Below are 26,371 nucleotides of genomic sequence, written 5' to 3' on the forward strand. Positions count from 1 at the left end.
ATTAAAACGAAAAGTTTATTCCCCTTTAACCTCCAATCAGTTGGTAAAATAAATTAAAAACTTTGTTTATTTCACTCTTCTATTTATCTTTCACTAGTTCATTTTATTTTTTCAACTTCTTAGTTTTCCTGTTTTGTTTTATTTTTTGTCTTTTCTATCAACTGAAAAAAAACAAAAAAGAAACAACTAATGTTCTCTGGTTTCTGCCTCTTAAATGTGGGGATTTTCTGCTTTTCTCCATTTTTCTCCGTCATTGTAAACTCAATATTTAGACTGAGAAAACAGTTTGCAGATTGATCAATAATGGAAATAATAGTTTCAGCCCTAGTTACACCAGGATACGGAAGGCTGATGAAGACTTTGAGATGTGATTGAAAGTTCATGAAAAAGCTTAAGATTGTTTTGTCAAACTAATGCTCAAGCTATTTAAAAGTTGTTGCACTGAATATCTGACGTTGAGAATAAACAGGAATTGTCATATTGATAGTTGACTGACACTTTTTCTTGTTCCTAGGAGACACTGAAAAGCAGGAAACAAGATGTTTTCTCTGGATCGCCAACTGCAAATGTGTTCCAGGATTTGCTCCACTGAAGTACAGTATCAACTAAGGTGCATTCAGACCTTTATTATTTTAGATTACGCTGTGCTAACATGGTACTTATTCTAAAATAAAATGGTATTCATTCTAATTCCCCCAAGTGAACTGACAGTGTTAGAATCCCCGAGCGGTCATGGAGGAAATGAGGATCAGTCCACAACTGGATGGCATTTCAGCATAGAAGCATTTATTTTTCTTTCCACACCCGTCACACATGTTGCCTCCACCGTAGTATTCCCCCAAATGGACCCAAACTCATGGTTTTTATACTCCCCTCAATTGGCCCATACCATTTTCCCAAACACAACACCACACCAATATACAAAAACATCCACATTTATGTACATAAAGCCATCCCCCACATATAAATCCTCTTAACAAATACATACACACCCAACTATCCTCAATAAACATCCATAAACACTACCCCTTCACAAATACACACAAAACAGTCCCGCCGAACTCCCCTCCACCCACTTCCCACTGGTTTCGCCCTCCCGGAACTATTAATAGGGCGCGAGTCCCCAGGGATCTCTTTCACCCGCGCACCTTTATTGACTGTTTTAATTAATTAATACCTCCGTGTGTTCATTAAGTATATTCAATAATCCATATGTATAGTAATTATAGTTACACATACTATATTACTCCCGTAACAGCGAGCCGTCGTTACACACAGAAACCTGGGGAATGGGTAGGACTGGTATTCAGTCATAGAAGTAGTGGTTGGTTTGTGGACTGTGTGCATTGTAAGGATGTACCAACACAGGTGAACACCACCTTAGTGACATATGGGTTGTGTGCAGTGGCTCCTCCCAGCTGTATCTTGCTAACAGTGGTTTTGAAACCGGTAATAACATGTTCAATCTGTGAGGAGAAACACAACAGGCTCAAGGACATGTTTGCTCATGACTGTGTTTGTGCTCTTGTACGTGTAACTGTGAGAACCTGTTTTGGATTATGAGATTGAGGACATTTCGTCCCGTCATAACATTGTTTACATTTTTAGTTTAAGGGTTAAGACTTGGTTTTAGGGTTAGAATCAGATTTAGGTTATGGATTATCTGATTGAAGTCTCACACAAGTATAGAAATACAAATATGTGTGTGTGTTTGGGTTGTTGTTTGAACACGCTCATAAGGCCCAGAGGCCTCAGGCCTGTACTACGAAGCAGGATTTGGGGTTAGTGAGGTAACTTCAGGTTTAACTCTGGGTTTTCCGTCCTACAACAGTGGTTCAATTCTTAGCAGGGTAGATCACCATGGTGACTTCTGCAGAACACCTAACCTGCTCTGGAGAAGGTTATGTTTCAGATAATAGATCAACTCATATGAAAGCATTGCCTACTGACCAATCAGTGCTCGGTGTACAGATCGTATGACAATAATACAAAAGACGATGAAGTTTAAATCATAATCCAGGCAAAGAGCAACACAGTTTAAACTGACAAATGCAGAAAGGACAGCTGGCTGTATGCTGTGGGTGCTTTGAATTATGATTTTATATTTATTTTTTTTACTTGCTCTCAAGTACGTTTTGAAGGAAAAAAAAGTCATAGTATGTCGAAAAATATTGTCGAAAAACAATCATAGTATAGCATGTCGAAAAATTTCATGAAAAAACTCATAGTATAGTATGTTGAAAAATTTCATGAAAAAACTCATAGTATAGTATGTTGAAAAATTTCATGAAAAAAAAGTCATTGTATAGTAGGCCGAAAAATGTCATGAAAAAAGTCATAGTATAGTATGTTGAATGATTTCATGAGAAAAAGTCATAGTATATACTATACTATAGTAGGCCGAACATTTCATGAAAAAAAGGTCATAGTATAGTATGTTGATAAATTTCATGTAAAAAAGTCATAGTATAGTAATTTTGAAACATTTCATGTAAAAAAATAATAGTTTAGTATGTTGATAAATTTCATGTAAAAAAGTCATAGTATAGTATTTTTGAAAAATTTCATGTAAAAAAGTCATGGTATAGTATGTTGAAAAATTTCATGAAAAAAAACATAGTTGATAAATTTCATGAAAAAAAGTCATAGTATAGTATTTTTGAAAAATTTCATGTAAAAAAATCATAGTATAGTATGTTGATAAATTTCATGTAAAAAAGTCATAGTATAGTATTTTTTAAAAAATTTCATGAAAAAAAACATAGTATAGTATTTTTGAAAATTTTCATGTAAAAAAGTCATAGTATTGTGGCAGCTGCCAATTCTCTGGTGCTTGCTGTTGTTTCCCTTTTCCCTGGTGTTTTTTTGGTTGAGTTGCTGAGTGATTAGAGGGTTATTCAGTTCACCTGTTGCGCAGGGTGTGGGGACTGGCTCTTAAATGATAGTTGAGAGCAGCTTGGTGCATTCCCCTCTTGGCCAATCAGGGTGTAACGACGCCCTTTCTGTAGGGCTTAAAAGAGGAGGGAAACTGCACACCCAGTGTCATTCTGATCTCTCCTTCACTCAATGCAACATGTGTTATCAGCTTTACCAGAAACTCTGGTCTGTTTTGGGCCCTTTTGGGATTCTGTGATCTTTGTGTTTTGTTTGTTGAGAGTGTTGACTCCTAGTTGGGGAAACAAGTTAAGTGCCAACCAATTAGGTTACCTGCACTGGGACGATTAGGTGCTATTTGTGCAACAGCTGGCTTGCCTTACAATAGCCTAACGCCTGCAGGCTGTATTTTTGTATTCTATTCATTTGTTGATTTTCAATGAAACCCTTTATACCCATTTCTTTTAGTGTATTTTATTTGGGAAAACTTTAAAGGAGGGTAAAAGGAAACACAAAACCAATATTTCAGTTTCCTTAATTGTTTGTTAATATAGAGGCATTTGTTCATTATTGAAGAGGCATTTGTTCATTATTATTATTAAGAAGGCATTTTATTTTATATTATTATGTGGATGGGAACTGTTTTTCAGTCTTCTGACTGAACAACTAAAGTCTGAGGAACTCAGTACCGCCACATAATTGGCAACCACGAAGGGACACATAACACAAAGCATAATCTTTCAATAAAGAGATTTAGTTTTGTGTCCCATCTTCTGATATCTATTTAGCAAGTGTATTTGAGTGTATATTTCTGAAATGTGTATTTGGAGTGTGGCTTGACTATTAGTCCAAATAATTACTAGTGACTATCCATCATGTCTTGGGAAGATCCAGACATTACAATGACCGCATTGGAACCGTCGCTTGCGGAATTGGAATCCGAGCTTTCTCTAAATGTTAGCTTGGATATGCCTGTAGTTGGGCAGGAGGTGCACTTACGGGATGATGATGATGATGATGATGATGAAGAGGGATGGGTAGATGCTCCAGAAGAACCACAATTGTCTGTGGACACTCATCCTCTTTTGGCTTTAGAGGGCTTATTACTTCCGCCTTCATCCCCAGTTCCTGTAGCTCCTCCCACCCAGGAACACTCAGATTCGGATTGAGTCATTTTTGCTAATGCTGTAGAGTCGATGAAACTTGTGTTTAAAAATACAGTGGATTGGCAGCGTGAGTGGCTGTCAAACATTTCAAAGGGCATACCCATCGATAAAGCTCTAAAAATGTGTACTACTCTCATAACAAATGTGGTGGAGAAAGCAAGTAACCATTTGCTTGCAGAAGTAAGGGATTTTGGTTCAAAGTGCATAAATGCCATTCAGTGGAATGCACAACAAACACAGTCTGAGTTCCAAGAGTCCCTGATTACTGACCGTCAAAACTTGATGACCTCCATTACATCCGCGGTCACTGAAAACAAGGATGTACAACTTCTGGTGACTGAGGTGCATACATTGCAACAGCAGATGGGTTCAGTGCAGGCTACCCTTGAGTCTCTTGTAAGTCAACAGTGTGCACTCAATTCTCAGGTCAATTCAATACATAAGCGAGAGGAATGGGTCCTTAAAGAAGCAGTCACACCTGTTGCAGTTTCGTCTCAAGCACACACATATCCTGTTTCTCCAGTTGTTAAAAATGTGGTTTTGTTGCCTACCTCCGCACCTGTGGGAGTTCCTTCAGATTGCTCAGGAGCTGCTGCTCCTAAGGGTGAAATTTTCCAGGATGATGGTTGTAGAGTGACTGATGGCAAACTTCCAATTAAGATGTTTTTCCCTTGCTATGGCGGGCCTCAGGATGAGAAAGATCCTTTGGTGTATTTGCAAAGATGCAGTGACTTCCTGTCTCTGAAACCACTTACCCATGGTGAGATCCTAGCGACCATGAGAAGTGTATTGCATGGTTCTGCACGTGATTGGTGGGAGACTGTTAGGGAGAAAATCCATTCATGGGAGGAATTTCAGAGAGCTTTCCTATCATCTTTTCTTCCCGAGGACTATGTTGATGTTCTGGAAGAACAGATTCGAACCAGGGTGCAAGGAAGAAATGAGTCACTACGAGACTTTGTTTTCTCCTTTCAAGCACTTATCAAACGTTGGCACTCTTCGGCCACAGATGATGAGATTTTAAAAAGAATATTGAAGGCTATGAATCCCTTTCTGGCATGTCAGCTCTGTGGTCGGGTTACCTCCATAGATGAGATGATCCGCATTGGGAGTCAAATAGAAGTAGATTATGAAAACCAGAAAAGGTACAGGAGAACTCTGAACGAATCTCACAAAGCTAATGGTACAACTGAAAAGAAGGTTATAAAGAGACCTGAAATGGTTTTGTGTTGGCGTTGCCATGGTGAGCATGCACCAGGGTTCTGCCCTCAGTTTCATGTCTTCCCAGGTAGCTCAAAATACAGTAGACAGCAAAAGTCAGAGTCAAAACAGACTTCAGCGTCCAGTAAAAAAGGTTCCATGGCTACTGTTGCTAGTCAGCCTGCAGCCAAGAACTGCCAGAAGCAAAAGTCTACTAGTGTGGTGGGATCTCCATCTCACCCGCCCACTAGTCTAAAACAGTTGGTTGTGCCCATCACGGTACGTCGGCGTCATGGGAAAGCGCTTGTGGACACAAGTGCTACTTACACTTTATTACATGTGAGTCTGTGGAATAAGATCAAAGGCCCCAATGAGTCCCTTGTATCATGGCAGGGTGGACCAATGTATCTTGCGAATGGCCAGCAAGCAAATCCTATTGGATGTAAAGTGCTGGAGTTCAGCATGCATGGTAACAGTTGGTTCGTACCTACCGCAGTACTGGATGCAGATGTGTTGGTGTATCCATTAGTTCTTGGTTTAGATTTTATGAGCATGAGTGGGCTCCAGGTCAACATCCGGGACAAGGTATACTCTTTTGCTGATGATGACACCACCAGGGTTTTCCCTTTCCAGCCTGCCCTGTGCCCTAGCGATGGTTGGGGTGTTCTGAGTGTGAGCAGTGTTGCTTTGTATACTACCTTACCACCTACATTACCGCTCTTGCCTGCTGTTAGTGATGACTGGTGTAACCTAGCTTGTATTCCTAAAGGTGATGACTTACTCAGTCTGCTCCATACTGCTGTTGCAGACAGTGGTTTAACAGGGAGGGAGGCTGAGAAATTGTACCAACTCTTGCTAAACAACCCGCGGGTCTGCACCACCACTTTAGGCCGTACCTCTGTGCTGAAACATAAAATCAAATTAAACAGTGATGTTGTGGTTACCCAGCGCCCCTATCGATTACCCCTACAAAAGCGGAAGATGGTTAAGGAGCAGATCGAAGAGATGCTTCAACAGGGTATCATTGTACGTTCCCATTCACCATGGGCATCCCCGATTGTAGTGGTGCCTAGAAAAGATGGTGGAACACCCCGATTTTGTGTTGATCTCCGCCGTGTTAATGAACGTAGCGAGGGAGATGCCTATCCTCTACCAACGATTTCTGAGATACTTGAATCTCTGGCAAGTTCAGCTGTGTTCACCACCTTAGATCTCAACAGTGGTTATTGGCAGGTAGAAATGGACCCGGAAAGCCAGCACCTCACGGCATTCGTCACATGTTTTGGATTATTCCATTTTCGGGTTATGCCTTTCGGCTTGAAGGGAGCTCCAGCTACCTTCCAAAGGCTAATGACTCAAGTGCTGAGGAGCTGCCTAGGAGAGTGCTGTATGGTGTACTTGGATGACATCATAATCTATTCCAAAGATGTACAGAATCACTTTCATGACGTCCAGCGAGTGTTTGATTGCCTCCAGCAGGCTGGCCTTACACTCAATATTAAGAAATGCCACTTCTGTTGTCCCGAGCTTAAATTCCTGGGTCATGTAGTGAGCAAGGAGGGAGTGCAAGCAGATCCAGCAAAGACAGAAGCACTTTGTGACTACCCTGTGCCTAGAAACCTCAAGGAAGTTCAAAGGTTTTTGGGTCTGGCTGGATGGTACCACCGTTATGTCCCTAACTTTTCAATGATTGCGGAGCCCCTGAATGCGCTGAAAAAGAAAGGAGTCGTGTTTAAGTGGTCAGAGGAGTGTCAGAAGGCATTTCAATGTCTTAAAGACCATCTGACCTCTCCTCCTGTCCTTGGTCACCCTGATATGTGTAACACATTTGTCGTCTACACCGATGCAAGTTCTACGGGTCTAGGGGCAGTTTTGGCTCAGAGATCGAACACTTCCTCTAGAGAAGAGGTTATCGCTTATGGCAGCCGCTCTCTAACAAGGTCAGAGCAAAATTACTCCACGACAGAACGGGAATGTCTGGCTGTGGTGTGGAGTCTGGAGAAATGGAGACACTATCTGGAAGGGAAACCTTTCGTTGTTGTCACTGACCACTCTTCGTTGTTGTGGGTCTTTAACACCAATAAAGCTAGCTCCAGGCTTATACGCTGGGCACTGCGTCTGCAGGAATTTTCTTTTACGATTGAATATCGTAAGGGTAAGTTGAACAACGCACCGGATGCTCTGTCGCGGGCCACTGGTCCGGCCTCCCTTGCATTGTACACTCGTTCCCTGACACGGGATGAGAAGTTTGTACCTTTTCCTCTGACTGATGAGGATGTCTGGAAAGCCCAGAGGAGTGATCCAGTCATCCAGAAAATATATCAGGCACTGCTCACTGATGACAAACCTGGCGGTGAAGCAGACTCCGGTTTTGTCATTTTGGAGGATACGGTTTACAGGAAAACCAAACATCTTGACCGTGGTGACCTATACCAGGTATATGTTCCACAGTCACTTCGTCCAGTCGTCTTGCATGCATACCACGATAACCCTTTGAGTGGTCATTTTGGACGATATAAGACCCAGCAAAGGATTCGTGAAGTTGCATACTGGCCGAAAATATGGACAGATGTCGCAGAATATGTAAGATCTTGTACTATTTGTCAGAAATATAAACCTGAGTCCAGGAAGCCTGCTGGCTTGCTCCAGCAGACAAAGGTAACGGAGCCATGGGAAATGCTTGGTTTGGACCTCATGGGCCCTCTGCCTCGTAGTTCCCTGGGAAACACCCAATTACTTGTTGTGGTAGATTATTATAGTCGTTGGGTTGAGTTGTTTCCTTTACGTAATGCTACTGCTTCCACAATCAGCAAATGTCTGCGGAAGGACATCTTTACACGTTGGGGTGTCCCAAAACATGTCTTATCAGATCGGGGACCTCAGTTCGCATCAGAGGTTTTCAAAGAGTTGTGTGATAGCTGGGGGGTTGTCCATAAACTCACAACTGCCTATCATCCACAGACTAACATGACTGAGCGTATTAACCGCTCACTAAAAAGCATGATAGCTTCGTATGTTGGAGAGAAGCATAAGAGTTGGGATCGTTTCATACCGGAGTTGCGTTTTGCCCTGAACTCCGCAGTCAATGAAGCCACCGGCTTTTCCCCAGCTGAGTTGCTGCTTAGAGGATCTTTGAAGGGACCTTTTGCCAGAGCTTTTGAGCCCTCTTCTCAGGTCCCACGTGCGCTGAAAAATGTCCAAGCTCTGGTAGAGTCCAATCTGGCACAGGCAAAAAGGAAACAGGCTCATACCTACAACAAAAACAGGCGATATGTCACATATGAAATGAAGGATAGGGTCTGGATGAAAGCCCATCCCGTCTCCAAAGCTTCCAAAAATTACACAGCTAAACTGGCCCCACGATGGATTGGTCTGTACCGCATTGTTGAGCAGGTAGGCCCTGTGAATTACAGGATTGTGCGTGAGGACACCGGAAAGGATCTAAGGGTGGTTAATGTGTGTGATTTGAAGGAGTGTCGCCCAACCTCTGTTGAAGTGGAGGCTCAGGAAAGAGAGGCGGTCATGCGCATTTTTCTGGACAGTGACACTAGTGATGAGGATGAATTTATGGGTTTTTTGTGACATTGTATTAAAGGTAAATAACTGTCTAAAGGATGTGTGTAAAACACCTTGGAGGCGGTGTTTATTATATGGGGGAGGGAGTGTGGCAGCTGCCAATTCTCTGGTGCTTGCTGTTGTTTCCCTTTTCCCTGGTGTTTTTTTGGTTGAGTTGCTGAGTGATTAGAGGGTTATTCAGTTCACCTGTTGTGCAGGGTGTGGGGACTGGCTCTTAAATGATAGTTGAGAGCAGCTTGGTGCATTCCCCTCTTGGCCAATCAGGGTGTAACGACGCCCTTTCTGTAGGGCTTAAAAGAGGAGGGAAACTGCACACCCAGTGTCATTCTGATCTCTCCTTCACTCAATGCAACATGTGTTATCAGCTTTACCAGAAACTCTGGTCTGTTTTGGGCCCTTTTGGGATTCTGTGATCTTTGTGTTTTGTTTGTTGAGAGTGTTGACTCCTAGTTGGGGAAACAAGTTAAGTGCCAACCAATTAGGTTACCTGCACTGGGACGATTAGGTGCTATTTGTGCAACAGCTGGCTTGCCTTACAATAGCCTAACGCCTGCAGGCTGTATTTTTGTATTCTATTCATTTGTTGATTTTCAATGAAACCCTTTATACCCATTTCTTTTAGTGTATTTTATTTGGGAAAACTTTAAAGGAGGGTAAAAGGAAAAACACAAACCAATATTTCAGTTTCCTTAATTGTTTGTTAATATAGAGGCATTTGTTCATTATTGAAGAGGCATTTGTTCATTATTATTATTAAGAAGGCATTTTATTTTATATTATTATGTGGATGGGAACTGTTTTTCAGTCTTCTGACTGAACAACTAAAGTCTGGGGAACTCAGTACCGCCACAGTATAGTATGTTGAAAAATTTCATGAAAAAAACCATAGTTGATCAATTTCATGAAAAAAAGTCATAGTATAGTATTTTTGAAAAAATTTCATGTAAAAAAATCATAGTATAGTATGTTGAAAAATTTCATGAAAAAAAGTCATAGTATAGTATGTCAAACATTTTATGAAACAAAATTCATAGTATAGTATGTCAAAAAATATCATGAAAAAAGTCATAGTATAGTATGTCGATAAATTTCATGAAAAAAAGTCAAAGTATAGTATGTTGAAAAATTTCATGAAAAAAATCTTAGTTGATAAATTCCATCCAAAAAAAAAAATTCACATAAAAAAATCATAGTATGTTGAAAAATGTCATAATATAATAGGCCAAAATATTTCATGAAAAAAAATTCATATAGTATGTTGAAAAATGTCATGAAAAAACATCATAGTATAAGTGTATATGTGAAAAATGTCATGAAAAAATAGTTTAAGTGTCTAAGTATAAGTGTATATGTGAAAAATGTCATGAAAAAAAATTCAGTTGATAAATTTCATGAAAAAAAATCATAGTATAGTATGTTGAAAAATTTCACGTAAAGAAATCATAGTATATCTTGAAAAATTTCATGAAAAAATCATATAATAGGCCAAAATATTTCACGAAAAAAAAATCATAGTATAGTAGGCCGAAAATATCATGAAAAAAAAGGTCATAGTATGACGAAAAATGTCATGATAAAATCATAGTATAGTAGGCCGAAAAAATTTCATGAAAAAAGCCATAGTATACCATGTCGAAAGATTTCACCAAAATTTTTTTTTTATTTTTATCATACTATACTTTGACTTTTTTGAGTGACTGTAACTATATGTCTTGTGAAATAGCTCAGTGTGGTAAGTTCTAGTAAAGTATTTAAAAAAAAACCCATAAAAAAGTTGTATTTAGAATTCTGTATTTCTGCTGAATAAAACTCATCACTGAAATGTTTTTGTGTGATAAAATGAAGACAAAGAGCGTATTTAGTTATCTCTTCATTTATTGGTGCTGCGGTGCATTCAGGGACCCAGAGCAGCCACCAGCAGCTCCTACAGCAGGATCAACAGAGCTTTTTGCAGGAATAAAAATATATTAAACAGAACTTCAAGAGATGAAAACAGAGCATGTTGTTTTAGCGGGGGTTTTTTTTTTTGAACATCAAAGTGTCACTTTTTCCTTCTGAAGCTTTAAACACCAACTCCAAAACCACATTTCTGTATCTTAGCTTAATATTAAATGCTTTAAATACCTCAAGGTTGTTTTATTACATCTGAATATATAAACTAGAACTTCAATTCTCTCTGGCCTGGAAGTTTCCGTTAGAAAGTTCTCACGACCAAGACTCTTTTAAGGTTTTAGATCAGCGCATGTGCGTTACTAGGAAATAATCGACATCTCTTGGTGTCGCTTTTTTAGTTTGTGGGTGAATAAAACAACCTGAGTAACGTTCATTCAGTCAAGCCGTCACAACAAGCTGAGAGGGGAGGGGAAAAACAGAGGATTCATAGGAGGGATATTTATATTAGCATCTTATTAACAATCAAATTGCACTTCACTAAAAAAAACTTTTTTTCTATCAGGGTGAGTAACACAGAGATTCATCTAGACATTTAATTTAGACTCTATGAAAGAGAAGGAAACATGCAGAGTGAGGAGGGACAGGGAAGAAGATAGGATAAAAACATAAATATATGAAATGAGAGAAGAGTTTAAGATGTGAACAACGAATATAAGTTGACAAACAATGACGATGTTTCTTCCAGACAGAGAGAGAGAGAGAGAGAGAGAGAGAGACACGGGGATTGAAAAGTAAATTTTTTTTTAAGGTAACTTTTCTATTTATAATTTTTTTTTAAACCTTTTGTAATATTGTATTTGTGTTCAACAAATATAATTAATAAGATAGTAGCAGCAGCACGTTTTTTTGTTTTTTGAATTTTTTTTGGGCTCCGTTTTCCTGTTGCAGGGGATGATGGGAACTGATCTGAGGACCGCTGAACAGCTCGGGGTCACGTTGGGGTCGTTTTTGCACTGAAACCAAAACCATCTTCACCGCTGAAATCATCTGAGTCGCTGCTTTATTTAGATGAGAAGATCGAGATTTTCTTCTTTTACTGTACGTTTCATCAAAAGCAGCCTTGTAAAGGACTCTGATGGGCAACATCTCCCCCAGGAGCTGCCTTTACATTGCTTTGTTTATGCAAATGGGAACACTGAATAAAATCGTTGTTGCCTATTGCTGAGGGAGTTGCCCATCACTGATTGAGGAGTATTCATTTGAAAGTGAGAGATGATGTCGGTGTGAAGGTGGTTTTGGTAAACAGGTTGCTGTTTGGTCTCTAGGAGGCACTGACTGGCTGCAGAGGCGGGCAGGGGGAAGAGCTGCCTTCCTGTCGGGACAACAGGACACTGCAGACACCCAGACCTCCTCCTCCTCCTCCTCCACCTGTAGTTATGGCCCCCATTGAAGGTGTAGGTGCTGCCCCCTCCTGGACAGCAGCGGTGGTGGTGCCATCTTCGTTGTAGAGGCGTTTGATGGCATCGTAGAAGTCGTCCACCTCCATCTCCTCCACCTGAATGCACAGAGAGACATCTATTGTTACTCAGGTTTAAAGCTGCTACTAATGCACCTTACACCAAACAACTTTTCAAGCGACTTCACTGTCACAGACATATTTCCAATGTAGGAATAAAATCAGAGAGTTATGCTAGAGTTGTGGCGTGCTCCTATGATCTCAATCGTTTAGTGTTAAGTGGTCATAAAACTCAGTCCGAGCTCTCTGAAGTCAGTCTTTTGTCATCTTTATGTTCTGATAAAATCAAACAAGTTAAATATTATCTTAAGTTCAATTACGCAAACATTGTCAACAACCAATAGGTGCGCTCTCTCAAGCACCAAACAGGAAGCAGTAAATGGGGTAGAAAGTAAACATGGAGAAACTGGTGGAGTTGTGGAGTGAACAAGAGTTCCACTTTGACATGTCCTCCCATTTGTACCACAATAGAGTGGAGAAGGAAAAAAGCTGCACTGAGTATGATATATTCTATAGCTAGCTAACCAATGTCCCAAACGGGGACTCTGTGAAAAACATTGAGAAGTTTTAACCAGTGACGTTAAATCCTTTTTGCTTAGAAAAACAAAAGAATTAAAGGTGCTAAATGCAAGATGGGAGCATTTCTATTACCTTCGCACAGCTCTCAACATGGCGACAACTGAGCCGGCAGCTCATAGCTAACGATGCTAACAGCGTTAACAATTCTGAAGTCTCTACATTAAGTTTTTCTTCTTTTTTTTTTATAGAGAGAGAGAGACAGTGTTACCTTGCGCTTGGAGGATGACTTGCAGCGCAGTGTGACCTTCTGCAGGTGGTTAGGATGGCGAAGGTGTTTGGGTGGAGAGAGCAGAACTGGGACGCTGCTGTTGGTGGAGGAGGAGATGGAGCTCCAGGGCTGCCGGCTCCCCTCCTCCCCATCAGCAGGTGCCTGTAGCTGGGCAGGAGCGGCGGTGACGAAGGCATGGTCCCTGGAAGACTCGCTGTTGGAGGTGATGATCCCTGGTGAGAGAAAAAAGTTACAGAAATATTTAAATACATTTCTGAGCTGGAAGCAGAAAGTTTCTGGTAAACACTTCTTTCTAACTCCACACCACAGGATTGTTTTCATTTTCAAACTTGTAGTTTTCAGACTCAACTGACACAGACTCAAGTGACATCACTCAAGGCCATTTATCAGACTTCACACAGCTCCCTCTGGAGCCAAAAAAGGATGTTTACAACTTTTTGTTCACATATGCAGACTCCACAACACCTGTTCCCCTTTAAACATACCCAGTGTGCAGCGGGGGAGTGTGGGGTCCTGGGCCGGAGGCTGCAGGATGGGTTGGCTCTGAAGGGGTTGGTAGATGTAGACAGTGTTTGGAGGCAGGGAAGCTCTCGGTGTGGACAGACTACGAGCCACCAGCTCTCGACTCCGAATCAACTCAGAGCTGTCGATCTGAGACAGGGAGAAGAGGAGGAAAGAAGGACGTGTTTTGGTCACGTGATCCCCGCGTGATTGGCCACAAGTTGAAGCTATACAATGAAAGAGAGTCAGTGTGGTACCTGTGCCTTCCTCAGCAGGTCAATGGTAAGAGCCAGCCAGTCAGGGCAACAGGTCTCCAGCTCCAGGGTGATGAGGGCCAAGGCCAGCATGGATCCTCTGAGCTACAGGAACACACGAGGGACAAACTTGTTCAGTGTTCAAGCAGGAGACCAAGTCCAGGTGTACGAGAACCTGAGCCTCATAGGAGAGAGAGACTTCCCTCTGTGTTGTGTTTGAAAAAACTTTAACTTCACCAGTGTTACATACATACAGGAGGAGGAGCAGAGATATCTCTGCTGTAAAGTAAAGTGAGAGTGTTTGCGAGTGCGAACCTGTGTGAGCGTGTGGTCGGCCAGACAGTGGTAGAGTCGCCGTGTGAGCAGGGTGAGGTGCTGAGAGCGGTTCAGTCCCAACATGGAGTCCAGAAACCCGGAACGGCACGACAATACCATCGCATGGAACTATGGGAGAGGAGAAGCAAAAAGTAATCTGCATTATGTCTTGCTAGCTGGTAAAGAAATGTTAGTGTATCAAGTACATTTAAAAAGTAATACATGTTTTATTACATTTTTATACAACTTCAACACAGAGTATCAATAAAGTCACACAAAAAAAAACTAAGAAGAACTAAGAGGTGAATCAAAGAAAAAACATTATCCAGCAGGATCAGTAACATCTTTTAGCCACCAGGTGTCACTAACTGACTGAAACACAAACGGTGATGGTAATTCACTGATGACAGACCTCAGGATGTGGGGACTGTTAAATAAATAAGCCTTCTAACTTTGAAAGGCCTTAAAGGTCCGATCATGTCAGACACAGTGGTGGTGTGTGTGTGGGTGTGACAGACGTACGATGTGAAGGAAGTCCAGTGCTGTGGCGGTGTGCAGATCCCAGTTCAGTTTGTCCAGGATGATCCTCTCCATCCTCAGGATCTCTGACGGTGAACAGCCACAACCGCTGGAGGCGACCAGCTCTTTCAGAGAGGGCACGCGCTGAGCCACGCACACACACACACACACACACACACACACACACACACACACACACACACACACACACACACACACACACACACACACACACACACACACACACAGTTAGCTCATTGTATTCAAACACTTGTATAAAGAGCTATTAACTTCACATAGTCTTTTGTTGCACCTCAGTGAGTGTATGCTTGTGTATTACGTATGTGTGTTGTGTTGGTTGTGCTCACCTCATCCTCCTCACAGGTCTTAGCAGCCAGGAAGAAGCATGCGATGGCGATGCAGCGCAGGTACTTTGGACGGGCCTGAAGACAAACAATCCCATCAATCAGTAAATCAATCACATGTTTACATCAGTGTGCTGAAGTCAACCTGACATGAGCTGACGTATGCTGAAGTATGTTGGAAGACATATGGTGTTGTTATGGTGAATTATTATTAGGGCTGTCAGAGTAAACGCGATAATAATTTCCACTAATTTCTTTAACGCATTAACGCAACTTCTGATTTGTAGTTGTAGCTTAAAGCTAGAGTAAAGATACTGGTATCATATGAAACTAGAAAACATAAGGAATCCATTGGTACCAACCATGTCATGCTAGATTGTTGCGAAGGAGGTTAAATAACGCTCCAAACTTGTGCTAAATTTAGGCGAGGAAAAAATGGCATTGACACGGGTCAAGTATGCAAAGATTACTCAATTTAAGTAAAAAAGGAAATATATTTAGTTATTCCATCTTAAAGCAATAGTAGTATTGTTTGTGTTTTCAAAGCAGCACCAATCAATATCATGTCAACAACACTGGCTATTAATAATGCCTACAACGCAACTATTCAAAACATGAATCAGCATTTTTGGACTAGCCTGAGGGCAGAACTCATGAGGCAGCAGTCTGCTCTCTACTTCCACAGCAGCAGAGCAGTATCTATTGATCAGATAGTTGAGCCCACAAAGAGGAAATCGGATATGAAACTCAAATGCTCATGACGCACACGCACGTATACAGAGTTTCTTAACGAGTCCAGCTTCTGATAATCCTGGAACATTTTATTCCTCAGTTAAAAACAGTAACTTCCTGTCTTTGGTGTCAAGACATTCAGAACCCAATGTTCCTGGGTTTTACACAGATTGTCAGCTGCAACAAAGCCTTAAACAGAAACAAAGCTATCAACAGCCTGCCACTGATCCACAGACAGTATTTAACCAAACCCCCTCTCAACAAACTAAGGTGTACATTGCTTTGCTCCTGTGCTGGTACTGCTTTGAAAATGGCCATGCCAGTTTTTCCTCGCCAAAATTTAGCCCAAGTTTGGAGCGTTATTTAACCTCATCGTGACAAGCTAGTCTGACATGGTTGGTACCAATGGATTTCTTAGGTTTTGTAGTTTCATATGATGCCAGTATCTTCACTCTAGCTTTAAAACTGAGCTTGCTACAACTAAAAATGAAAACAAATTTGCGTTAAGGTGTTATTATCACGTTAACTTTGACAGCCCTAGTACCTGTACCTTAGAGGAATATGCAGGTTTTTCTAAAATTGACCAGTGATCACCAATGTCCTTTTGGCAGTGGTAGAAGAATTAGTGGCGACAGTAATAGTAATAGTAGTATAAACTGTTAAATGTTTATATTCGGGAGTTAAAAACCAAGATGGAGATAATATATTTTCTACGGTTTCATTAACAATCAATAAAAGCAGCTCCACTTGGTAGTTCTGTTAACACTCACAGCAACATCAGTAGTATTAAAGTAGTACTGGTGGTATTTATTTACCTTGATGGAAGCGAGGAAGCGGTCCAGGATGCTAACAGCTAACACCAGGGTCTCTGGGTATAGCTGCAGTTTGCTGTGGAGCTCCGTCAACCAGCGCACGGCCTCATCCCGCTGGGCAGGGGAGACGTCTGTATCCTACAACAAACAGCAAACAGCGAGGTTAACAACAGAGGCCTCATTAAGCTAGGCCTAGGGAGGTTTGTACTGACCACTGATATTGAAATATGTCATCATACTTATGCTTCCTCTTTCTTACTTGTAAAAATGAGTCAGAAGCCTTTGATGGACTTGTTATGTTATGCATCATCATAGTGACAAACTCTGTTTTCACTGGAACAACACTGGAGCAGATTCCCCCACAATGCCTACTTTATTCATTATTCCGAATTTTACTTGCATGTATGAAAGATGAAATTAAAGATTAGAGATAATCATCAGTGACGCATTTGATAAATCCCAATCCATCTTTGGTGATGTTTGATGATCTTAACATATTAAGTTGGTTTTCCTGTTAACATGAATTCATATTCTATTACAAGAAAACTGTTTTGACACAGAGTAATTATTTGTTATGTCGAGGACACAGAATGAGACAGAATGTTTTCTCAGGATAAAGACAAAAGGCTTTTTTTCATCTTGAACTATTTCTTCTCTAGCCTAGGTCAAGTCCGTTAAGGCACAAGTTCAATGAATTTGCTGATTTTTTTCGATTATTAACATAAAAATATCATGTTTTGTTGGACCAAAAAAAACAAAGATATTAAGTGGACTATTATATATGAGAAAAGAAAAGTAGTAAATACTCTCAGTTGAGAAGCTGGAATCAGAGAATGTTTTTATCCACTATTTTTGCTTGGAAAATGACTGGAAAAGTAAATCAATTATCAAAATAGTTGCAGATTATTTTACTGTTGACTGATTGCTTCAGCTCTAATCTATCTACTTTAAGACTACAATATGATCAATATGCAGAATACGGGAAAAATGACCACATGTATGTGCCTATAAGATGTAACCCATTACAAGTGAATGATATAAACAAAAACAATATGTAAATTTGTATATATATATATATATATATATATATATATATATATATATATATACTGTATATACACCGATCAGCCATAACATTAAGACCACTGAGAGGTGGTCTTAATGTTATGGCTGATCGGTGCATCGCTGTTTGTTGCGTATGGGGCTGCGTAGCCTGAGACCGGTCAGGGTGCCCATGCTGACCTTATGTTATGGCTGATCGGTATATATATATATATATATGTATATATATATATATATACACAGCATATACATATAGCTTTTCTTCTCTCTTTAAGACAGCAGTGCTATTTCAGGGCAACACTTGGCCTGGTTTCCACTACAGGGCCAAACAGGGTTAGACAGTACTTGTTTATCCAACTGAATCACCTAGTTTGGGATATTTAGTAAGGATTTAGGAAGGCCTTCGTGACTGACATACTTTCCACTGAAAGGACAAACAGTGTCTTCTTAAACCAACTCGACAACCAGCCGAAACCTGACCCAATAACATTCCAGCAATTCCATTTGTTAACCATCTGACATACGGTATCAACAGTGTTTTATGATATGTACAACCTTTTAGTTTGCATACTCAACATGTTGAGCTGGGTTTCAAACTGAAGCAGGGACCACTGATGTTGGTCTGAAGGAGTCAACATGTGTTATCTGACCTGGGTTTAACAGGTCAAAGACACAACCAGCTTTGTTATGAAAGGTTGAACACATGTTTCTGCAACAGATATTGACGTACAATACAGGTAATTTTTAATTATTGTAGTAAATAAATAACCCTATAGTAGATACTGCAACAACTTCTCAGTTATAAACTGTGGTCTCCTCAGTTGATCCTTCACAAATACAAAGACAGTAGCTAAAGCCTACAGATTACAGGTCTTGTAGGTCTCTATTAACTGTTACAATCATTACAAAGCGTTTTTAGAAACGTATATCTCCTTCCAACCTCTTCGGGTAACAAGTATCACTATAACACAATGTTTAACCATGACTAGCTACAAATCCACAAAACCAGCTTGAAAATGAAGAAAATGTGAAACAATTGCGGAGTCTATGGAGCACAGCCGTAGCATTGTTGGACCTTGGTAAGAGCGGGCCGATGCTACGCTATGATTGGTCAGTCTGTGTTCAAGGGGCGGGACTTAGTGAAGGGTCAATTCCAGAGATATTAGAGACGATTGTACAGTGGTATTTGTGGCATAAACCTTTGATAAGGAGAGCAAATAAAGAAACATTATATGAGGTTACACCACTCTGTCTGCACTAGAGCTGGATGATGTAACCGAAATCAATATTATGATCATTTTACATATGTGCCTCAGTAATAATAATAATAATAATAATAATAATAAATCAAAATATAAAATAAAAGGTTGGAAAACATTATTTTAACTACCATCAGGGCTCCCTGACTAAACATTATATAATCTGTTGAAAATTAGGGGTGTAAGTGTTGATTACAGGATCACAATATATTGCAATATATTGAATTGTAACCTCTGTATCGTGGTGCGTATTACCAGATTTTTGCCAATAGACAGCCCTAAAATGTTTGTTATGCCAAACTATTCAATTGTTGAAACAGTGTTGTGATTATTTTGAGGGACAGCTTCAAAAGCACCTGAAGAAATTTGACCAAAAACTACCTCAACATTCAAATGAATTCTTAATGTTTGTATTCCTGATTTGTCTCAGAGGTGAAATCACTGGTACAGTGAGTGGAATGTGTGGCACTGTCTGTACTAGCAGCAGGGATCAAAGGTCAGAAGGCAACCGATCCTGTTAGCCATCTAATCTGCAACTTGACACTGTTCAACCTCTCAGCTCTTAGCTGTCCAAACTTAAAACAACTGGCTCGCTTCCAGCCTGTTTCCACTGCTGGACGAAGAAGACAAAATCTGTAAAAGTGGCACCCATCTATTTTCTACTACTTCCCCAGCAGCAGCAGCAGCTACTCAAAGTAGTCCAGACGATTTTCATAAGCCACTTCTTTCAGCTCTTTTTAGGGGAACCTGAGGCACTGACAGGCCAGAGGGGACATGTAGCCCTTCTTAGTGCGTTGTACAAGGTCAAGGTAACTGGAGCATACCCAACATTTCCCCTTTTTAAAAATTATACCACCACTCATATCTGCCAGTCCATTCCCCAAACTTCACACAACAATGAAGAGGTGTGTCAACCAAGTTTGTCTAAGAACATCCAAATCCCTCCTGCTTATATTCACACAGCATTTAATATTTGGGGACATTGTTTTCGGAATGAAAAAAAAAAACGTTTATTGAAAAGCATGTTTACTTCTCAAAAGATAAAAAAATCAAAGAAGGTATTGTTGGTGTAGGTGCTGGAACTCAGCTATTGGCCCTGGCCTCCTTCACTGCTGGTGTTAGCAGGCAGTTTGGTCGCTGCCCACGAAAGGCATCAACAACCTTCTGGCCACAAATGGGGGCAGCTGCCTCCACAATGGAGGCTTTGGACATGGCCAAATCGGATTCCATGCTCTCAACCTCTTGTGGAGATCTTGTGGCCTCAGCCAGATTTCCCTTGTTTACCCTCAGAACATGTTTGGGTATACCAGGTTTGTCAGGGAGCCTCCCACACACTACGTAATCCAACTCACTCATCATATGACAGCTCTTCCTCTCTCTTTCAGAGAGTGAGTGTCAGCCACAGATCTGATAATACATAGTGGTGGGGGTGGTTTGTTAGAACAGTCCATAACCAGTAAACAAGTCCAGTAACAAACTCAAGTTCAGATCAGGCAGACAACACTTTTTTTCGTCATATCTGTCAAAAAGTGGTTATCAGAAAACATCTAGCAGGCCTTTCAAAAGGAGAACAAGCATCCTCTGGAGTCCTACAGTACAAAACAAGTCTTCTCTACAGGTGACTACGTACCATCTGGTCAGGTATTATTTGCCCAGCAACACTGCTGTTGTTTATATGCCTCCGAGGGACTGCCTCTTTGACCTCTTACACCAGTTTACAAGCCTGCTAAAGGCACTGATAAGTGTCATAACTGTGTCTGTGCCGTCATTTACTGCCTTTTACTGGCCTCTTCACTGTCAAAACATAACTACAAGTAGGCAGGCCCAAGGCTGTGTTCCAAATCACATAGTAACGTACAGCGTACTATCTACTCAATCAGTATGTACCGCATACCTAATGAATGAGTATGCCATTACCAGCAGACTGTTATCACTGAAGTAAACAGAAGCAATACGTCGTCTCTGCATCACATGACTGTAATGATCATGACGTCTGAGTTACCGTTGATTGAAAATTGATGATCACAAAAGGAAAACAACATTACCTTTTCTACTCGATGTAACATTTTCCAGTATTATCTTAAGGCAAATGAATATTATAACATACACATTTGTACGAGCTCTGTTGTTGGCTGGTTCCAGAACCGTCTGCCTCGCAGTCCACAATGCAGTCTGCTGAGACGCAATGCATTTTGGAGAGGTTGAGTTTGTCCAGTAAACTCAGATCGCATACATACATTCTTGTTAATGTAGTATACATCTGGGCATTTCTCATGTACACAAAATCCACATAGTATGCAGTTGGAACGCACTACATACTCAATTTTACGTCATACTTAGTATGACTAATATGTGATATTGAACAGAACCTTGGTCTTTGTTTAGGTTATTCCTTTATTGTATCTCCAGGATATGTTGAATTAGATTAGAATTGAGTATGTGAGGAGATGTTCTTTTCCCAGCGATTAGTCCTCTGCTAATTTAATTGACGGTCAAGCTAAGGAGATATTTTTTCTTTTGTCATTATGTTACATATTCAGGCCCAGTGAACTGATTCACTTTTTTGTTATTTTCCAATGGAAAGTGCTTGGATGTTCAGCTACCATGACTGTGCTCTTGGATCCAAATCCAGACAACAACAGGAGGTTGATTGTGTTGAGTTGGCCAGATTAAACTGGCAGAGAGACATGAACGTGCTGCAGTGACTCAGCAGGATTAACAGTCAGAGATTACCCCTCGGCTAATTCCATGTAATTTGAATTTGAATTTGAATTTAGCCACACAATTAGATCAGCTGTGAATATGGAAACAACGTGCAGGTAGCTGCGATAGTGTCACATACGGAAACAGAATAGAGGAAGGGAAAAAATAGAAAGCACATAGTGGACACACACACACACACACAGATGTCCAGAGTGAGGAAAGTAAAGAAAGCTAATTAAAACCACAAACCACCATCATCAACATTTAACACGTATTTCTTGGTCATACACCAGTCGTGTGATGATGACATACTTTCACATCTTCAGCAAAAATGAAGTTTCATTTCTGGATATTCTATGTGTGGTACTGTTTTTCCATTTGTGTAACTGGTTAGGTTTCTCATGTAGAGATTAGTGACTAGGGATAGCCCACTGTCAATCCCATTAGCTGGGTTAGCATGATCAGCTTGATTAGATGAGGCTACAATCACTACTTCATGACGCTGGCAGAACAGCAACACGTCTGACAGGAAATGTTCCAGGAAAATACTGCAGTACTAATGCAATGTAGATGCAACATAATGGAGGCCAACTTCCTTGTAGTGTGAATGCAAGATCGTGGGAAAAAAATATATTTCTTTGTAATGCAACAATCAGGCTATCAATCAACAAAAATTATGCCAAAAAATATTTGTTGACAACCATTTTTCCACAACAGAAATGGGACAGACATGGTTCAGACGTTTAACAGGAGACATTGAAAAAGTTGCTGATCCAGATAATTGACCTATTTCCTTTACTCCAACCGATAGAACAGTGAAAGGCAATTATTCATGACCCTTTAAGAGCATTTACTGGCCAATTATGTAATTATTATAATCAATGAGTATTATTCATGTAAGATGTGCAGGATGTGGTGTTGTTATGGTCACGGTCACTTACTGTTTTTTTTTTAAAAGAGGAAATGATAATAAAAAGGAAAAATATAAAGCAGAAATGGTCAAAAAGAAGTAATTTCACAGGTATGTGATATCCTGTGACGGCGTCAGTAAACTGGGCGAGACCAGCTGAGGGTGTGATGAAAAAAAAACCATTGTGACATCATTTGAGGATGTGTCTTGAGATGTGGAAACTGGGTGAGACCAGCTGAGTCTGGTGATGGGTATGATGACACAAAACGTCAGTGGAGTCTTTGTTCAGTGACTCACTGTGTTTCTGATACATTGCTGCTTCGTGGTAACATGTTGCCACCAGAGCTGGGACTAGACTACTTACTGCAAAGATATCTCTATTTTAACAAGTCATTTCATGTATTTAGTCTTTATTCTGTCTGTATTCTAAACCAGAAATGGTTTGACCTGAGTAAATTTAACTTTATGTTATTTTATATTTATTGTTTATGAAGCTGTTGTAAGCCCATAGTAATACATACAACAAGAAGTCAGTTCTGGAGTGTTAGTTAAAGCTTATGAGACTTCTGCTTGAGACAAACCATATAGACCCAGCTATTCAAATATAGAATCATTGGCCCAAGCAGTAGCTCCTATAAATCATCTCTTGTCAGTGATAAGACACATTTCATCAGTGAATCAGTTACCAGAGATGAATCCTCACCTGTGAGGGCTTCTTTGGCACGTAGACCTTCCACATCTTGGCTTCCCTAGAGGCGGCCTTTTCCAGAAGAAAAGACAGCCTCTGGCGTCCCCAGGGTTCGAAGAACTTCATTCTTTCCCCTGGTTGAGCCTACCTCCCCACTGGATACAGCTACCTGCACAGTGACACAGCACGTCAGAACATCACATACTCCAATTCACCAAGCTTGATTTGCCTAATAAAACACTGGGGATTGAGAACAGATAGATGTGAATGACAGTAGTGTAGGATGTTGATATATATATTAGGGATGGATCGGTTCAGGTAAAAATTCCGAACCGTTCGGTTCACTAGTCACGGTTCGGGTCGTGTATGAATTGTTCGGTTCATTTGAAATAAGTTATAAGGTCGATTGTGTATTTTTTTCATGTAGTTATGTGCATTTTTTGTTTGCACTAATTACTGTAGAAGACCTATTCTTTCAATTAAGATTTGACAATGAAGAAGTGTTTATGTTCCTTATGTAAGCCATACTTTTGTTAAGGCAAACATTTGTTAACTTATTTTTGACAAATAAATGAAGAAGCATGTAGAAATCAGAACATGACCTCCTCGCTGTAACAAAAATGCACCGAACCGAACCGTTCCACCCCAAATATATATATATATATACATACACTAGGATATAAAATTAAATGTGATAAACTAGGATATGGGAAACATCCCCCATCCCAAGAGCAAATCATGAAAAATAAATGGAATTTTGTGACAAATCCATTTTAGCAGCTTTGCTATGCGGTTAATAATGAATGGAACAAACACAGCATGAAAAGCTGACTGAGGACACTCTCAGCTTGTGGTCCTGTTTGTTCATTCAGGGCATTGAAGATGCTGAAGGTTGGATCCGTCCAGTATCAGATCTCAGTTGGCTCAAGCACACCCTAAACAACCCGTATAGTAACGTTACCCACAAGAGGTGCTGGTGTTAACATACAGTTTAAGGTCTAATATAGCATAATATGGGACCTTTAAGTTACATTACAGCCACCTGACTAACCTAATCAAACTGTGTATACAGCAACCTTTGTAACTGTTAATCAAATCAGTCACCGTCTAAAGAGTGACAGGGTGAAATTAGTGTACTTTATCTGGTTTGGGAAACTACCTTGAACCTCATCCGGGAGGTCCCGCTTCTCTGGAAAACACCGGGGCCTCCTGAAGCAGGTGCATTACCTTCCATTATCACCATGGATACGACTACTCCCTGGAACGGAACTAAGCAACTAGCCAACCCTAGCAACTAGATAGCTACTAGCAATTAGCCAACCCTAGCAACTAGATAGCTACTAGCAATTAGCTAACCCTAGCAACTAGCTAGCAACTAGCTTACCCTAGCAACTAGCTAACCCCAGCAACTAGCTAACCCTAGCAACTAGCTAACCCTAGAAACTAGCTAGTTGCTAGGGTAAGCTAGTTGCTAGGGACTAACCCTAGGAACTAGCTAACCCTAGAAACTAGCTAACCCCAGCAACTAGCTAACCCTAGCAACTAGCTAACCCTAGAAACTAGCTAGTTGCTAGGGTAAGCTAGTTGCTAGGGACTAACCCTAGGAACTAGCTAACCCTAGAAACTAGCTAGTTGCTAGGGTAAGCTAGTTGCTAGGGGCTAACCCTAGGAACTAGCTAACCCTAGAAACTAGCTAGTTGCTAGGGTAAGCTAGTTGCTAGGGTAAGCTAGTTGCTAGGGTTAGCTAGTTGCTAGGGTTAGCTTCGCGTTCAAATTCATACGTTACTAACAGATAACTCTACGTGTTGATGGGTCAGTACTATCGGATGGTGTCATGTAAAAGGTGTTGTTGGAGCGCGTTTACTGCGCTAACTATACTAAACATGGGCCATTTAAATGTCTGCCTCAGACCCAGTAAGTAGCCGGAGCCCAGCAGCCTCCTTCAGACCCAGTAAGTAGCCGGAGCCCAGCAGCCTCTCACCTCCCCTGCAGAGCGGAGAACAGCACAGTTGGATTTCATCCGGTCCACTCAGTCCCAGGATTAATATTAGGGGTGAAATCGGGGACCCTTCTTCGGTTTATTCGTCCATCTTGGCGTCCATGGTGCTTCGTGATGGGGAGAAAAGGGGTTGTTGTTGTTAAAAAATATATAAAAATAAAAGAACGGAATAGACTGATGCGTCTACTTCCGAGGAGGAGGGGACTGGAGGGGGGAAGAGAGACTACAGCCAGACTCCGCCCACCTCCAGGCTGAGCTGGAAGACAAAACAATCCTACCCTCTGTGGAATATTCCCATTATAATAACACATTTCTATACACATACAGTCAAATGGGACTCAATTGTGAGTTTATAGTGAGCCTTCTGTACTTCAAGATATCTTTGGTGGCATAACTTTTAAACTCCAAAAAAGTTTATTATGATTTCTTTTTTATATTTTTTTATCTGTTCAAAATGTACCTTAAAGGTCCCATATCATGCTCATTTTCAGGATCATACTTGTATTTTGTGTTTCTACTAGAACATGTTTACATGCTGTAATGTTAAAAAAAACTTTATTTTCCAGCCTGAATATGCCTGTATTTACCCTCTGTCTTAAACGCTCCGTTTTAGCGCATTTCGACGGAATTGTGACGAAATTGCAACAGAATTGTGTTGATAGGCAACAGCTTGGGTCCATGTGTACTTCCTGTCAGCTGATACCATTCACATAAACTGCAACCAGGAATAAACTGGGACACATTTAGAATGTTTACGGTTAAAATTGTGTCAAGGGTCTAAATATTATATATTCGTGACATCACAAATTGACAGAAATCCTGGCAGCTTGTTTCAAATGCAGAGTTTCTGAATATGGGCTGTGTATATTTCCTTGTTGATTGAATGTTCCGATACTTTCACAGTATTTAAATATGACTTAAGCCTGCTTTATAATAAAAAAAACAACATGAAAATCTCACTTTTTTATAATATGGGACCTTTAAAAGGAGATTTTCCAAGTATTTAATACTCTTATCAACATGGGAGTGGGCAAATATGCTTACTTTATGCAAATGTATGTATATATTTATGGTTGGAAATCAATTACCAACACAAAACAATGACAAATATTGTCCAGAAACCCTTACAAGTATAAAAAAGCATTAAAAAATATGTTCAAATCATGACATGGCAAACTCAAGCCCAACAGACAACAACAGCTGTCAGTGTGTAGTTTGC

General features: G+C 40.5%; 1 protein-coding gene across 1 annotated transcript; it reads right to left on the reverse strand.

Moving 5' to 3' along the window:
- Positions 1 to 10,673: 10,673 nt before the first annotated feature.
- On the reverse strand, positions 10,674 to 25,374 carry ccni (cyclin I). The gene is made up of 10 exons (XM_037752488.1): positions 25,135 to 25,374; positions 23,169 to 23,322; positions 16,535 to 16,669; positions 14,991 to 15,065; positions 14,626 to 14,766; positions 14,104 to 14,232; positions 13,792 to 13,893; positions 13,519 to 13,684; positions 13,013 to 13,245; positions 10,674 to 12,264 (listed from the first exon to the last, which is right to left on the reverse strand). The coding sequence occupies exons 2-10, from the start codon at positions 23,277 to 23,279 to the stop codon at positions 12,031 to 12,033; spliced, it is 1,326 nt and encodes a 441-aa protein (XP_037608416.1). The 5' UTR covers positions 23,280 to 23,322; positions 25,135 to 25,374; the 3' UTR covers positions 10,674 to 12,030.
- Positions 25,375 to 26,371: the final 997 nt, after the last annotated feature.

Source organism: Sebastes umbrosus, chromosome 19 (assembly GCF_015220745.1).
Source record: "Sebastes umbrosus isolate fSebUmb1 chromosome 19, fSebUmb1.pri, whole genome shotgun sequence".
NCBI lineage: Eukaryota > Metazoa > Chordata > Actinopteri > Perciformes > Sebastidae > Sebastes > Sebastes umbrosus.

What these genes read in the sequence shown, in the direction of transcription:
- ccni (XM_037752488.1), bottom strand. Translation starts at nt 23,279, where the DNA reads ATGAAGTTCTTCGAACCCTGGGGACGCCAGAGGCTGTCTTTTCTTCTG. An exon ending in TGCCAAAGAAGCCCTCACAG is followed by an intron (nt 16,670 to 23,168) that starts GTGAGGATTCAT and finishes TGTTTGTTGTAG; the next exon opens with GATACAGACGTCTCCCCTGC. An exon ending in ACCTGCTGAGGAAGGCACAG is followed by an intron (nt 13,685 to 13,791) that starts GTACCACACTGA and finishes TCCCTGTCTCAG; the next exon opens with ATCGACAGCTCTGAGTTGAT.